The following is a 12,909-nucleotide window of genomic DNA, read 5'->3' as shown; positions in this document are numbered from 1 at the left end:
GATGGTAAAAGCTTATTCTGGCTTAGCTTACTCTCCCCGAGGCACTGGCTCTCCAAGAGGTTTATCGCCCTTAGGCACAGATCTGTGATCTGCCTTCCACTACTGCTCTCTAACCCCAAATGCTCTATATGAGGACTGGAACCCTGTCCTGGGATCAGTGTTAGTGGAAGAAATGCAGTGTAGTAGTTTGGAGCAGGACACAAGAATCCCCTCCACCAGAGAAGATCTGTTGTGACCAACTGCTATGCCTCTGTCAAAGACTTCTCATTCTGAAAGTTTTGGAATACCCGATATGGATTATTCCTCTAGTCTTTCTGGGTTGATAAATATATCTTTAAATCTGGAAATGATGATTACAGGAGAACTAATGTAGATATGAGAGTTAAAGTAACAACACTCTGCAGCCCTCTGTTGACCAAAAATTGCACTTGGTAGTTTTTTGGAGTGGGTAGATGTTCTACGGGGTTCTCTTTACCTGCTTTACGGATGTTAGCTGTAATGCTAGCGATTAGCGCTAGCTACAGCAGGCTGGAGAAGGGTTGTTTACGACTGTTGTAATCCCACTTTCAACCAGTAGGGTGGAGAAGGAGGAAACTACTTCATGTTACTTTGACATACCGTATTTTCCGGACTATAAGCCACTACTTTTACCCACGCTTTGAACCATGCGGCTTATAATGAGGTGTGGCTTTAGTCAACCAGAAAGGATGGATGCTAGAAAGTCTAATGAAGGAATGGTTAAAGGAGTGCTACGGAAAGAGTCCAGGAGGATTTTTTTTTCACAGTAAAACGGCGCTGCTTGTTTTCCCAGCTTCACCCTGGGATGATGACAGCAACACAGAGAGCGACACCGACATCACCACAGAAAAGGTATGTGACGAAGCTCTTCTGAGGCTGTTCAACTCCGACACTGAAGAAGATGATGACTTCAGTGGTTTCAGTGCGCAGGAGGACGATGAATAAACTAATCAATAACTTTTCTGTTTAGTTTGATACTGATCAGTTCAGTTACGTTCAGTTAAACTACGTTTTCAATTCAGTAGATATCTGTGGCTTTTAGCCCGGTGCGGCTTATATTGAGGTGCACACTTTAGTCCGGAAATTACGGTAATTAAATTAAATCAACCAAAACTACAAATGCATTGCAGCCATTAAACATAAAACACCACATTTATATTTGAGAATAGTTTGCAAACAAACTTTTTTCATGAACTGCAAAAACAAGATACCCTGCAAAATAATGTAAGAATCACCCTAAGATTTAGTAAGAAGTGCATGCACTTTAAATATTAATAGATATTTTTCAATAATGTGCAGCCTAACCCGGCATGTCTTGAACTCTGTTTCAACCTTGTTTTTATGTTTTACTTAGCTTCTCCACTTGCCTTGTGTCTTGGATTTTTCCCATCCTTTTCGTCTTATTTATTCATAAACACATATCTCATTCTATTATCAGTCCACACAAAAAAAGGCCAAATACCGAATCTTCAACAAAAAGGTGTTAAGTCATACTGTGCAGGAAGGAGACATCACAATGAAGATCAAACAATGTTAACTCGCTGCTCAGTGAATTTAGTCCCGGTCTCTCGCCATCTTTTTTTGTCTCTTCATTCACTCAATCCATCTCCTTCATTCTTAACATTTTCAGTGAGGCGTGACGTTAAACTTCTGCATTCCCTTGCAACCCTGGTGAATCCTGGCAGCCAGAGCAACGGCAATGATAACATCAGCGGCGCAAAGCAACAGAACAGCTTCAAAAGCAGGAAGAACAGTTCAGCCCTGGAGTGGTGCAGCGAGGAGGCACACTGACGCACTCAGAGAAACATCATTTGGCCTGTGTGAAATAAGACGTCTGCTTAACTTTTATTAGGTCCATTGCATGATCATAGCAGACTTATAATTAAGAGCAGCAACTCTTTCCGGATCAAAGTCCGTCTGGACACAACTCGCAGGTTTAAAACATGTTTACTAAAACATTTAAGCTTTTTTTATTTTTTATTTTTTGGTGATCCTGGTCCAAGGTTAAGATGAAACTACTGCCGACACATCTCATAACACGAAACTGAAGAGATACGGTTTTCCAGTTTGGTGTTCAATCAGGAACTTAGCTGAAGGATGAAAAGCATCTGCTTGATGTCATTCAGGCACAAAGGATAGCAGTGTACTTTGCGTCAGCAGAAAAGCAGCAGAAAAAGAAGAGTTTAAATAGATAAATTGACAAGAGTTTCACTATCTCAGACCAGCTGATGCTGATTTTGATTTATTCCACTTTATCTTCAGAAGCTGTGAAGACTTTCTCTTGGAGAATCTGTTGTAGCAAGCACGAATTAGCACTAAGTAACTGTCATTTCTTTTATTCCTGATCAGCAATGATGCATTCAAAATGTAATCCAGATTGGCCAATGCCAAATTCAGTTGATCATGTTGATTATTACTCAATGTATTACACTACTAACCAATTTTTGGGTGTGCATCTTTAAATGTTTGCAAAACTGCAGATCACATCTTTTACAATCGAACGTTTTAGATTCAATGTGTTTATTTGCCATTTGTGCAAGAAACTGACGTTTCCAAGCAGTTAGGAATGTGTTTAGCATAAAGTGTCCTGTTCAAAAACAAAATTTAACAAAATCTAAAAAATAAAGATGAGGAAATAGATAAATTAAAGACTTTAATTTAAAGTATATATATAGTGTTAAAAGATAAAAGGTTTTAAAAATAAAACAAAAGAAAGCAAAGAGGCCTTTGAGGAGATAAATTAGGGATAATGTGTTATGGGTATACATTTTTAGGTAAGGCAGCTTTGTTTGTATAGCACATATCATACAGAGACAATTCTATGTGCTTGCATGAACAGCAAAATCAACATGACAGAATTAATAAATAAATCTAATTAAATATGCATATCCAATTCAGATTTAGGAATCAGAAAGAAGTTAAAGCGTGAGCACAGTTACAATGCAGAAGGTGCAGCATGAGAAACAATCGTAGGCTAAAGAATGCATGAATATTTTAATTTTGATGTAAAAAGTTACTAGGGTTGGGGCACGTTTGAGGAATCTGACTGCATCTGTGTGCTGCAGAGTAGCCAATAGCAGCTTCACTCTGTTTGGTTCAGCATTCTTCCAGCTGACTGTTTCCCAAAGATCTCAGAGCCTTGCTGAGTGTATATGCAAAGTCTAGGCTGAGGTACTAGCACAGTTATTGTCTTTTAACAGATAAAGAAGCAAGAACACAGGAAAGGTATGTTTGTTTTGTTTATTTTAGGGCTGCAGCTGTCGAATGTTTTTGTAATCGAGTACTCTATAGAATCTTTTATCGATTAATCGATTAACTAATGCTTAATAGTGTGCACTTAATGTAAAGTGTTACCAATTACCCTTTTGTGTTTGTAAACCATTATATCAAATAGCATGTTATAAAATATGAAAGACCTCTTAACATGAGCAAGCCATTGCCAGTTATTCTTCAAGTTCTATTCAAAATTAGTTTTCAAAACTTCAGCACTTCAAATTTACTTCACAGTAAACAAATGCCTGTGCAAAAAATAAGTATACAACCTGAGCCGATTTTCCCCTCGCGCGAGAATCTACCAGCACCAGAACCGCTCACGGTCCATGCGCAAATATGGCTCGCCAGCTATTTCCCTATTAACACACATCCGTTTTAATTTCTACACTTTTTATCCACACACAATAACAAGGATTGTCGAGAAAGCATGTTTGCTGTGGTTGCGTCAAATTATACTGATCACAACACATTTATTTACTTAGTTTCATTTTCCTCTGCCACTCATAAATACCTGTGCCCTCCTGCAGCAATCCCGAAGTACAACAGACATCAATAACAACACAATAAAAAGTCTAGTGTGTTGTGTAAAACCTGCTATTTTTAGCACATTTTTAGGTCTGACGTGTTGCTACCTGATGCACAGTGTGAGCTCAAACTGAGTGCTACAAACTAAAAAGTCGCACAGTGTCTGCAGAATATATAGCAGACCTCAGAGTCCGCTTGCTTCTGCTTACATGTGGATGTTTCCTGGTCAGGTGCTGCAGCATCGAGGATGTGGTGTTGTGGTAGGCTAAATCCATTTTAAAGTATTTACACTGGACTACGTTTTCACCCCCCCCCTCCCCCCCCCCCCCTGCCGGAGCACGGTCCTGGAAGATGGACGGCGGCCGAGTGCGGAGGAGCGTGGGTGTCCCTCTCTCCACACATGTGCAGCACGCGTACAGGTGCCACTGAGTCCGGTCGGAGTCTTGGACCGAGGAGGGGGTTCACCAGCAGCACGGGCAGCAGCAGCAGCAGCAGCAGCAGCGGAGAGCGAGATCCGCGGCCGGAGAAGCCAGGGCACAGTGTGCAACACGGCAAGCGGGCAGAGTTACTCTGCCCCCGCTTGAAAGTATCGAGCAGTGCCTGGCAGTGTTTGGAGTTGCTGTGGCTCGGTGTGTGGTCTGGTGCCGGGGACCTTTTACTGCTGTGAATTTTGTGTGCCCACAGTGGCTGGGTGGAGGAGGAGTAGACCCGCCGTGAAGTTATCCTGTGGCTCCGCGAGGACGATGCTGCCGGCCTTGGAGGTTCCTTGGTCGAGAGCTCAGCAGGGCCGAACCGGACCGCCTTGTCCCTTGGGGCCCTGTGCACACTCGATTGAACGCTCTTTTTTTCCCTTGGCGTCATTATCAGGGTTTTGTAATAAATGTCCCTTTTTAATTAGCTTTGGCTTTTGCACTGCTTGCCTTGTTTTTAGAACCTATTTTAATCTCCTTTTAATATTAGTGGCACCATCCATTTTACCTCGATCATGTCACATATGTGCGTCACTTATTTTGGTCCGGGTGAAACATGACCCTGGGCGATTGCAATGCCATGATTGCATAAACATGAATTAAACGAAGCCTCGAGGCAGAGAATTATACTCGAGGCGTTTTTGTCCTCTAATTATTCGAGGTACTTGAGGAATCGTTTCAGCCCTCGTTTACTTGGCAGACACATTTATCCAAAGTGATGTACAATTGTTAATCTATTGGGCAGAGCTATTCAAGTTCAGGGTTCCAGGGCCGGTATCCAGCACGTTTTAGTAGTTTCTCTGGTCCAACACACTAGATTCAGTGGTTGAGTCACCTGTGCAGCAGTTCATCAGGCTCTGCAGATTCATGTTAATCACCTGCTGATTGAAATCAGGTGTGTTGAAGCAGAGTTAAAAATAAAACATGCTGGACACCGGCCCTCGAGGCCTGGAATTGAATAGCCCTGCTATAGGGCATGTTGTGATCTGTGGGGAAAACCGGAGTACCCAGAGCATGCATGGAGAACATGCAACTCCAAGCAGAAAGGCCACAGCCAAGTTTCCAACCTGCAGCCTTCCTGCTGCGAGGCAACAGTGCTAACAACTGCACCACCATGCAGCCCGGAAGTGTTGTGGTTATGTTTGCATTGTTCGTTCTGTTCGTTATCCTCCGCTTAACAGGGTTCATGTCGCGGGGGCAGCATCTCAAGTAGGGCATCCCAGACAGTTGTGTCCATGCCCACCTCCACCAGCTCTTCCGGAAGGACCTCAAGGCTCTAACGTGTCCTTAGTCAACCCGGGGGCTTCCTGCCAGCAGGACATGCCCAAAACATCCACCCCAGGAAGGTGCCCAGGCAGCCACCTCAGCTTGATGCGGCAGAGCAGTGACTCTACTCAGAGTCCCTCCTGAATGTCGAAGCTCCTCACCCTCTCTCTACGGCTGAGCCCGGCCACCCTCCACAGGACACTCATTTTGGCCGTTTGTTTCCACGATCTTGTTCTTTCAGTTATTACTCAAAGCTCATGACCAAAGGTGAGAGTTGGGACATGGAACGACCGGTAAATCGAGAGCCTTGCTTTCTGGCTGAGCTCCCACTTTATGACAGAACCAGCCCCAATCCGCCTGTCGAATTCTCGACAATGTTTGCACAGCCTAATTTTAAAGCTCTTGCAGGCAAAGTAACTTTACTGGACTGTTTGAAGGACATAAAATGTTTGATGGCTTCAAATTTTTTGCAACTAAATGAGAGCAAAACGGAAGTTATAATACTTAGTCCTGGCAGAATAAATGGCTCAGGTGCTGATATTGACCTTGGCCCATTGACCCCCTATGAAAAGAAAATAGTCAGTAATTTGGGGATAAAAATTGACTCCTCACTTAATCTTGACGTAAAATATCGTAAATAAAAAAAGATCGTAAATACGGTGGTGAGGTCCTGTTTATTTAATCTGAAACGGATATCCAGGATCAGACCTCTGCTGTCCAGAGCTCATCTGAAGTCTGTGTTGCATGCTTTTGTCCTGTCCCGTCTGGACTACTGTAATGCTCTGTATGCCGGTCTGGGCCAGTGCACAGTTGCACGGTTCCAATTTGTACAGAACTCAGTGGCTAGGTTCCTGACAGGTACTAGATGCCGAGATCACATTACTCCAGTGCTGCTTGATCTGCACTGGCTCCCGGTGCAATATCGAGCTAAATTGAAGATCTTAACTCTTGTTTATAAGGCCCTCCAGGGCAGTGCCCCCTCTTACATTACTGCACTTTTGCACAAGTATGCTCCATTTCGGTCTCTTCGCTCAGCCGAGCAGGGATGTCTGGTGGTCCCCCGGTTGAAATATTGGGTTATCGTGCATTTTCTGCTTTGGCTCCAACTCTGTGGAATGAATTGCCATTGAGCATCAGGCAGGCGCCGTCCCTTCAAGTCTTTAAGTATCGTCAAAAGACTAATTTCTATATGATTGCTTTTCAGCGCTAGGGTTCATTGAATTGCCCTGACATTATTGTTTTAATACTTCTTTTTGATCAGGATGCTTGATCTTATTTCGTCCACCATTTGTTTTTAATTGTTTAGTCTCATTCCATTACCGCTCTGTATTTGTAATATTGCTTGCTGGTTATTTTATGATTATATGTTTTTATCTTGCTCTTATGCCCAGGTACTGGGAATGTTTTTATGATGCTGTTCAGCACCTTGGGCTTCTGATAACGTTGCGGAAGGTGCTCTACAAATAAAATTGATTGATTGATTGAAAGTGACCAACTTGTTTCGGTTGTAAGCTAATTAAATAAAAGGAATTTGTTCATCTCTAGTTGTTGAACATTTTGACTTCATCTAGAAATCCGATTTGGAACTTAGAATATCAGTTTTGAGAACTCAATGTTATGAGCATCAAAAACGAGTTTTTGAAAGCGACAAAAATTTTAAATAACCAATGATCACAATGGTATTCAGCCTGAGTGGAGCTAGATACTGAATAAATTATTCTAAAATAAATGTTTCATTCATATATTTTATTTATAGCATGTATTTGTTTTAATCCATATTTAATTTTGTTGTTTGATCATGTTCCGTTTTGTAAGAAACGTTTTATACAGCATTCATTTCTTACATACATTTACACACAATACATTTTCTCAATAACACATATTAAGGTAATCAAACAGCAGCTTTACAATCCTTCCAGGGCAATTTTTGCTACTGCTTCCATGGAAGCAGCATTTTTCCTCCACAGCATTTCTCATTTATTTGCTTCCTCTGTGGATTCTTGTGAGGACAGAGTGAGTAATGCTCGTGTGAGGAGGCTTGTCCGCTTTTGGCTGTTTGGGTTATAAAATAACAGACACACAACATTGTAGAAACCAAATGACACATGTGACTGATATACAGATCATAACATTAAAAACAAAAAGTTAAGGTAATGCCGTTTTAGCTGCAAGGCAGTGATCTATTTTTCACTCTCTGCAACAAATCTGAGAACAATTACGAGCATCGCCGAGAGGAAGAACAAACTGATTTATCTGCTTGGATGGGGGAAAAAAACGTCTTTGACTGGTGGATCTTACAAAAGTCTCACACATTTTCTGCATCAGAGTGTAAATGTGTGCATGGATGTATTTTCTAAAGCTCATCACCTGCATGTGGAAAGCTGAAAGCTTCCTAAACTTGCTTCTGGCAGCCCAGCAAACAAGTCACATTAAATGACTTCACAACAGAAAAGAACTCGGGAAGTTTAGGCTTTGATTCACTTTTAATTCCCCAGAAATGCACCCAAGAAGGGCTCCAAGAGAGCGGTGACTAAAACCGCCGGAAAAGGAGGAAAGAAAAGAAAGAGGACCAGGAAGGAGAGCTATGCCATCTACGTTTACAAGGTGCTGAAGCAGGTCCACCCCGACACCGGAATCTCGTCAAAGGCCATGAGCATCATGAACTCATTCGTCAACGACATCTTTGAGCGCATCGCCTCCGAGGCTTCCCGCTTGACTCACTACAACAAGCGATCCACCATCACCTCAAGGGAGATCCAGACTGCTGTCCGCCTCTTGCTCCCCGGTGAACTGGCCAAGCACGCCGTGTCTGAGGGCACCAAGGCCGTTACCAAATTCACCAGCTCCAAGTAAACTGCTGCCAACTACTAATACACCAACTAGCTAAATTATAAAAATTAGCCATTTTTATATTTTGCTTGTTTTTACGTTATTGTATTTTGCACAACTGTTACTGTGAAACTCGCACACAAGAATTTCACTCGCATGTACTGTACCAGTGTACCTGCACATGTGACGTGACAATAAAAGTGATTTGATTTGATTTGAAATGTACATTTTTAAAGGTGTAGTTCTCTGAAAAACAATTTTTATGATTATTTCTAATTATAATCGGCCCTACACTTTTCTCCTGCAATAGCTTCTGATAGAAAACAGACTGTGTAACTCTGGGATTTGAAAAGCCTGACAGATCTACATCTCACCATCACGTAACATTCATGGACTCATCCAGCTTAAATCAGAATGGGGAAATCTGTTTTTTTTAGCATCCACGAAACAGCAGAGAACATCTCGGCTAGCAGAAGCTAACCGTTAGCATTAGCAATTCAACCACAAGGCAGGAGCTTCTGCCATAAAACATAAAACAATGTTGCAAACCCAACTGAGTCCGTGGTCACATTGCTGTTATCCAATCCAAGGCGAGATGTTCAAATATCAGGAAATAAGGCTCCAAATCCTTCCATGTTAAAATCTCCTCTCACTCGGCAGACCCTTCCCTGCTGATGTGGGGGTTTCTGGGCTTTTTTGCCCTGAGTATGGCTTGCAAGGCATTAATTCCTACCAGAGACCATTGCAAATGTATTGATTAAATGAGTTTCCCACACCTTGAATGTAGAAAAAAAAGTGTTAATTTGAAACAGCAATCGAGTTTAAACTAAGCATGGAGGGGAATTCTTTGAAAAAAGTGAATTCTTCGTGAACGTGCCGGCGCAGATTCAGAACATTCTTCTCTGGCGCTCACAGGGAGCAGACGCTTCTGCCTTTCCTCCTCCCTTATCTGTGTTTTCCCAAGGCTCTTTTTGTCCCGTCTGCCTACAGAGCGCTTCTCTGCATTTCCTCTGCAATCACCTTTTTATTTTTCAATATGGATTTAATTAATTGGTCATTCAACGCGATTGATAAGATTTTTTCTACAATGAGGACGGAGGAGGAGGCTCACGCTTGTCCTCAGGGGACACATGCAGCGGGATACATGTTCGATTCCTGTAAAAAGTGGAATGTCATCTGTCTCTCTCAGCTGTCCATTGAGGACGTCGAAGATATGTGGATATTTGGCCTGATGATCGTTGGATTTCTTCTGATTGGAGTGGGAGGATATCTGGCTTTCCGTAAAATTGGGATGACGGGAGCGATTGGAGGGCGACCCGCATCCATGGACGGCACCGTCCGTGTGGATACCTCACAGACTGGGACGTTGCTCGAGGTGAATCGCAAGCTGGACAATGTCTTAGCTGCGTTACCGGTGTTAGCGCGCAGGATTGATAACATCTCGGAAAGGGTCACCGGATGGTGTGGAGATGTTTAATCACTGAATTGGCTTCACTGGAGGACTTGAATGATCAATACAGACTTAAGGCAGAGAGGAAAAATTATCTCTGTCTGACCCAAAACAAAGTTCTGTTATCGAATCTGACGCCATAAGTAGCCTTGGAGTTGCATGCAAAACCCCCACGCTGGAAGGAATGCAGACAAATGCTGTGAATCTCTATCCACCCACCCCCCCGCCTTCAGATTGTGGTCTCTACCGAGGTCATGAAGCTGAAGGACTCACTGCTCTCTGTGCTTCCCCTGACCTCCCTCCCACCTGCGGAGCCAGCGGTTGAGCGCCACACAGGCCGCCCCCGCTGATGAAACCAGGATCCCAGCCCCACCCCCCTACCTACCGGGTCTCATGTTGTGAACTGTGACGTTTGTTGCTTACATGTCGGGTGTTTTTTTTGCATTGGAGCGCTACACCCTGCTGGTGTAACCCTGTTAATGCCTTTTTTTTCTCCCTCCCTGAACTTTCCTCATGTATTCCCTTACTCATCTACACAGGAGCGCCGTTATGGCTGCTCTCATGGTCTGCCTGTATCTGTCTTGTCTATATGTGTGTGTGTGTGTGTGTAACCTTGGTCAGGTTGTACTGTGGAGTCAAGTTCCTACGCTCTGAAAGGAGCGCTGGCAATAAAATTCTTCCGATTCTGATTCTGATTCTGGTTTGCGTTCTGGCCTAATGAGACTGGAGGTCACGAGACAGAGCCATGCAAGAGAAGACAAAAGTTCTGCCTGAATCCCAAACAGGAACATCAGCATGAGCACAAATGAAGGTGGGAGGAGATGAGAAGAAAAGATAGGAAAGAACAAAAGGAGGCCTTCAAACATAGAAGCCAGTGACAGGGAGACGGTGACGTTCTGATGGGGACGTATAAATAGAGTGAAGCTGGGAAAAACTAGTCAAAACACAGAACGAAAGAAAGAAATAAAGTGGGGCTTGGGAGGGCGGGGCACAAGAGACTCAGATCTATTTTTAATGTCTGGCTCTAGATCAGCAAAAGGAATGTATAACTACAGCCTCATGAATAATGCAAGCAGGATTCTTTTAATTAGCCACACCAAGCTGTGATACAGCAGCAGAGGATGGGACAAACACGTGCACCAACGCGTGTGTAAGCAGCAGAGATACGTACTTGTTCTCGCTAATGGATGTGATGACCACAGAAAGAGAAAATCTGCACGGTATATTTTTAGTGCTCAGTTTGCTAAACGTGTCACACACCCGTCGCAGGAGAGGCGAGTCAAACAAGATGCCTTGGCAGGGACTTTCTGATAGACTTCACAGAAAGAGGAGCCTCTGGACACCACTCAAAGAGCTGTGTGCCGCCTGTCATGTGTTGGATAAGTCACAATATGAACGTATTAATTATTAAGCATTCAAATGGATAATATTACAAACCTCCTGTAATTGTTACGCTGCCAGGACAAGAGTACTAGTCACTATTTCTTGCACAAGGAAACAAGAGCCATTTCCGGCACACATGCCACACAACCAGATCGACTGATGGGTTAGAGGGGAAAAAAGGTGAGGCAATTAATCAAAAGTTCTTAGTCTATAATTCAGCTTGAGTAGTTTCACTAATTAACGGCGCTTGGGTTGTCTATGTAACATCTTCATTATCAACCTTGGATCAAACCGGAAGAGGCTTCAGTGGGATGAGTTCTAATCAACTTGTCGTAAGCAGCCTTCCTTCCGAACAAAAATTTAAACGGGTGGTCGAAGCTCAGCCTGGAGAAAAAATGAAAAAGGAAGTCACTAAATTCTCTCCACGCATCAAGAGAAGGCAGGAAGCTGGATCCAAGTTGGAATGGGACATCAAGACAATGGCAGGATGCTACTCGGTTTTTATCTGGCAACTCAAATCCTCCCCTCTTCAGAGCCTTAATTTGTAAGCTAATTTGCGGCTGGCAAAGATAGGCTTGGGCATTAGAGAGGATATTGGATGTAATTCGCTACATCTTCATTTGCGGACTGAAGTTTAATTGCCAATGAGGGGGCTGAGAAGAAGATGAGCAGACCCAAAAACCATGGGAAATCAAGAAAATAAAAACAGTTCACAGGGGGGAAAAAACTGACGTTGGAAAAACATTGTGACCTTGATCTGTTTTTTTTTTTACTGTTACAATGTGGTTGTAGTAATAAGAAGGAAAAACAAACAATTACAGCTGGAAGGGTTGCCAACGACTGCCAAATTAGGTCAATCATTTGCTCAAAACACTGTAGTGCATTTGTGTTTGCTAGGGCAGCATCCTGGTGTGTGACAATGACACACTCCAATACGGATTAAAAGTCAACACTATCAAAACGTTAGCCAGATGTGTGCTTTTCTTCTCCAGTCACGTATTTGTTGTATTCACGTTCCTGAAGCATTGAACACATCAAAAGAATCTGAAAACAGTCGAGTCCAAATTTCTCTAAATAAACAAGTTCAAACTTTAGACTGCAACGACACATTTCCATGAGCAAAGTTGCACGATAAAAAACATTTCTCTGAAATGTAACATTAAATTGTTTGGGCTAAACCGCTGCAACGGGATTACTCTCTAGATAAGTCTTAAGCATCTAGAGATCTAGACCAACCTTTGTAGCAAACACATTTTGCTCTGCAGGTCCGTCTAGCCCAGGGGTGTCAAACTCAAACTCACACGGGGCCGAAATGAAACTCTGGGACGGAGTCGAGGGCCAAACTTAATATTTTTTGAAAAAGTTATGGCAAATTTGCACATTTTCTTTATCAACATATATGCAATTTTGAACCTTTAAATTTGGAAACAAACTTATTTCTGCATTAACACTGAATGTGGAATAACCAAATTACACACGAGCAAGTCAGTTTTAAATAAAAGGCATCAGTGGTATTCATTACTTGTGGTATAATCAGCATTTTCAAAATCTATTCAGGATTTATGTTTTCTTGTTTATTCATTTTTCTTATTTTTTATTCTCCTTTTTTCTCCTGTAACAAGTGTCATCGCTGCTGTGACGTCTAGCTTTCCCCACTGAGGAACAATAAAGGGATTTTCTATTCTATTCATCTAT

At 42.6% G+C, this 12,909-nt stretch overlaps 2 protein-coding genes across 9 annotated transcripts in view; one reads left to right on the top strand and one right to left on the bottom strand.

Moving 5' to 3' along the window:
* Nucleotides 1-12,909, bottom strand: part of brsk2a (BR serine/threonine kinase 2a) — a 229,253-nt gene that overhangs the window by 100,308 nt on the left and 116,036 nt on the right. The gene's annotated exons all lie outside the window — the stretch shown is intronic.
* Nucleotides 7,494-8,497, top strand: LOC107388503 (histone H2B 1/2-like). The gene is made up of 3 exons (XM_054733686.2): nt 7,494-7,565; nt 7,718-7,854; nt 8,048-8,497. Exons 1-3 carry the CDS (start codon nt 7,494-7,496, stop codon nt 8,403-8,405), a joined length of 567 nt encoding a protein of 188 aa, XP_054589661.1. The 3' UTR covers nt 8,406-8,497.

The sequence above is a fragment of the Nothobranchius furzeri genome, chromosome 4 (genome assembly GCF_043380555.1).
Source record: "Nothobranchius furzeri strain GRZ-AD chromosome 4, NfurGRZ-RIMD1, whole genome shotgun sequence".
NCBI classification, from domain to species: domain Eukaryota; kingdom Metazoa; phylum Chordata; class Actinopteri; order Cyprinodontiformes; family Nothobranchiidae; genus Nothobranchius; species Nothobranchius furzeri.
This window is presented reverse-complemented; position numbering and strand designations above follow the sequence as displayed.

Coding starts and splice junctions, on each gene's coding strand:
- LOC107388503 (XM_054733686.2), top strand. CDS start 7,494: ATGGAAGCAGCATTTTTCCTCCACAGCATTTCTCATTTATTTGCTTCC. Junction 7,566..7,717: donor TGGATTCTTGTGAGGACAGA/GTGAGTAATGCT, acceptor ATGCCGTTTTAG/CTGCAAGGCAGTGATCTATT. Junction 7,855..8,047: donor GACTGGTGGATCTTACAAAA/GTCTCACACATT, acceptor TTAATTCCCCAG/AAATGCACCCAAGAAGGGCT.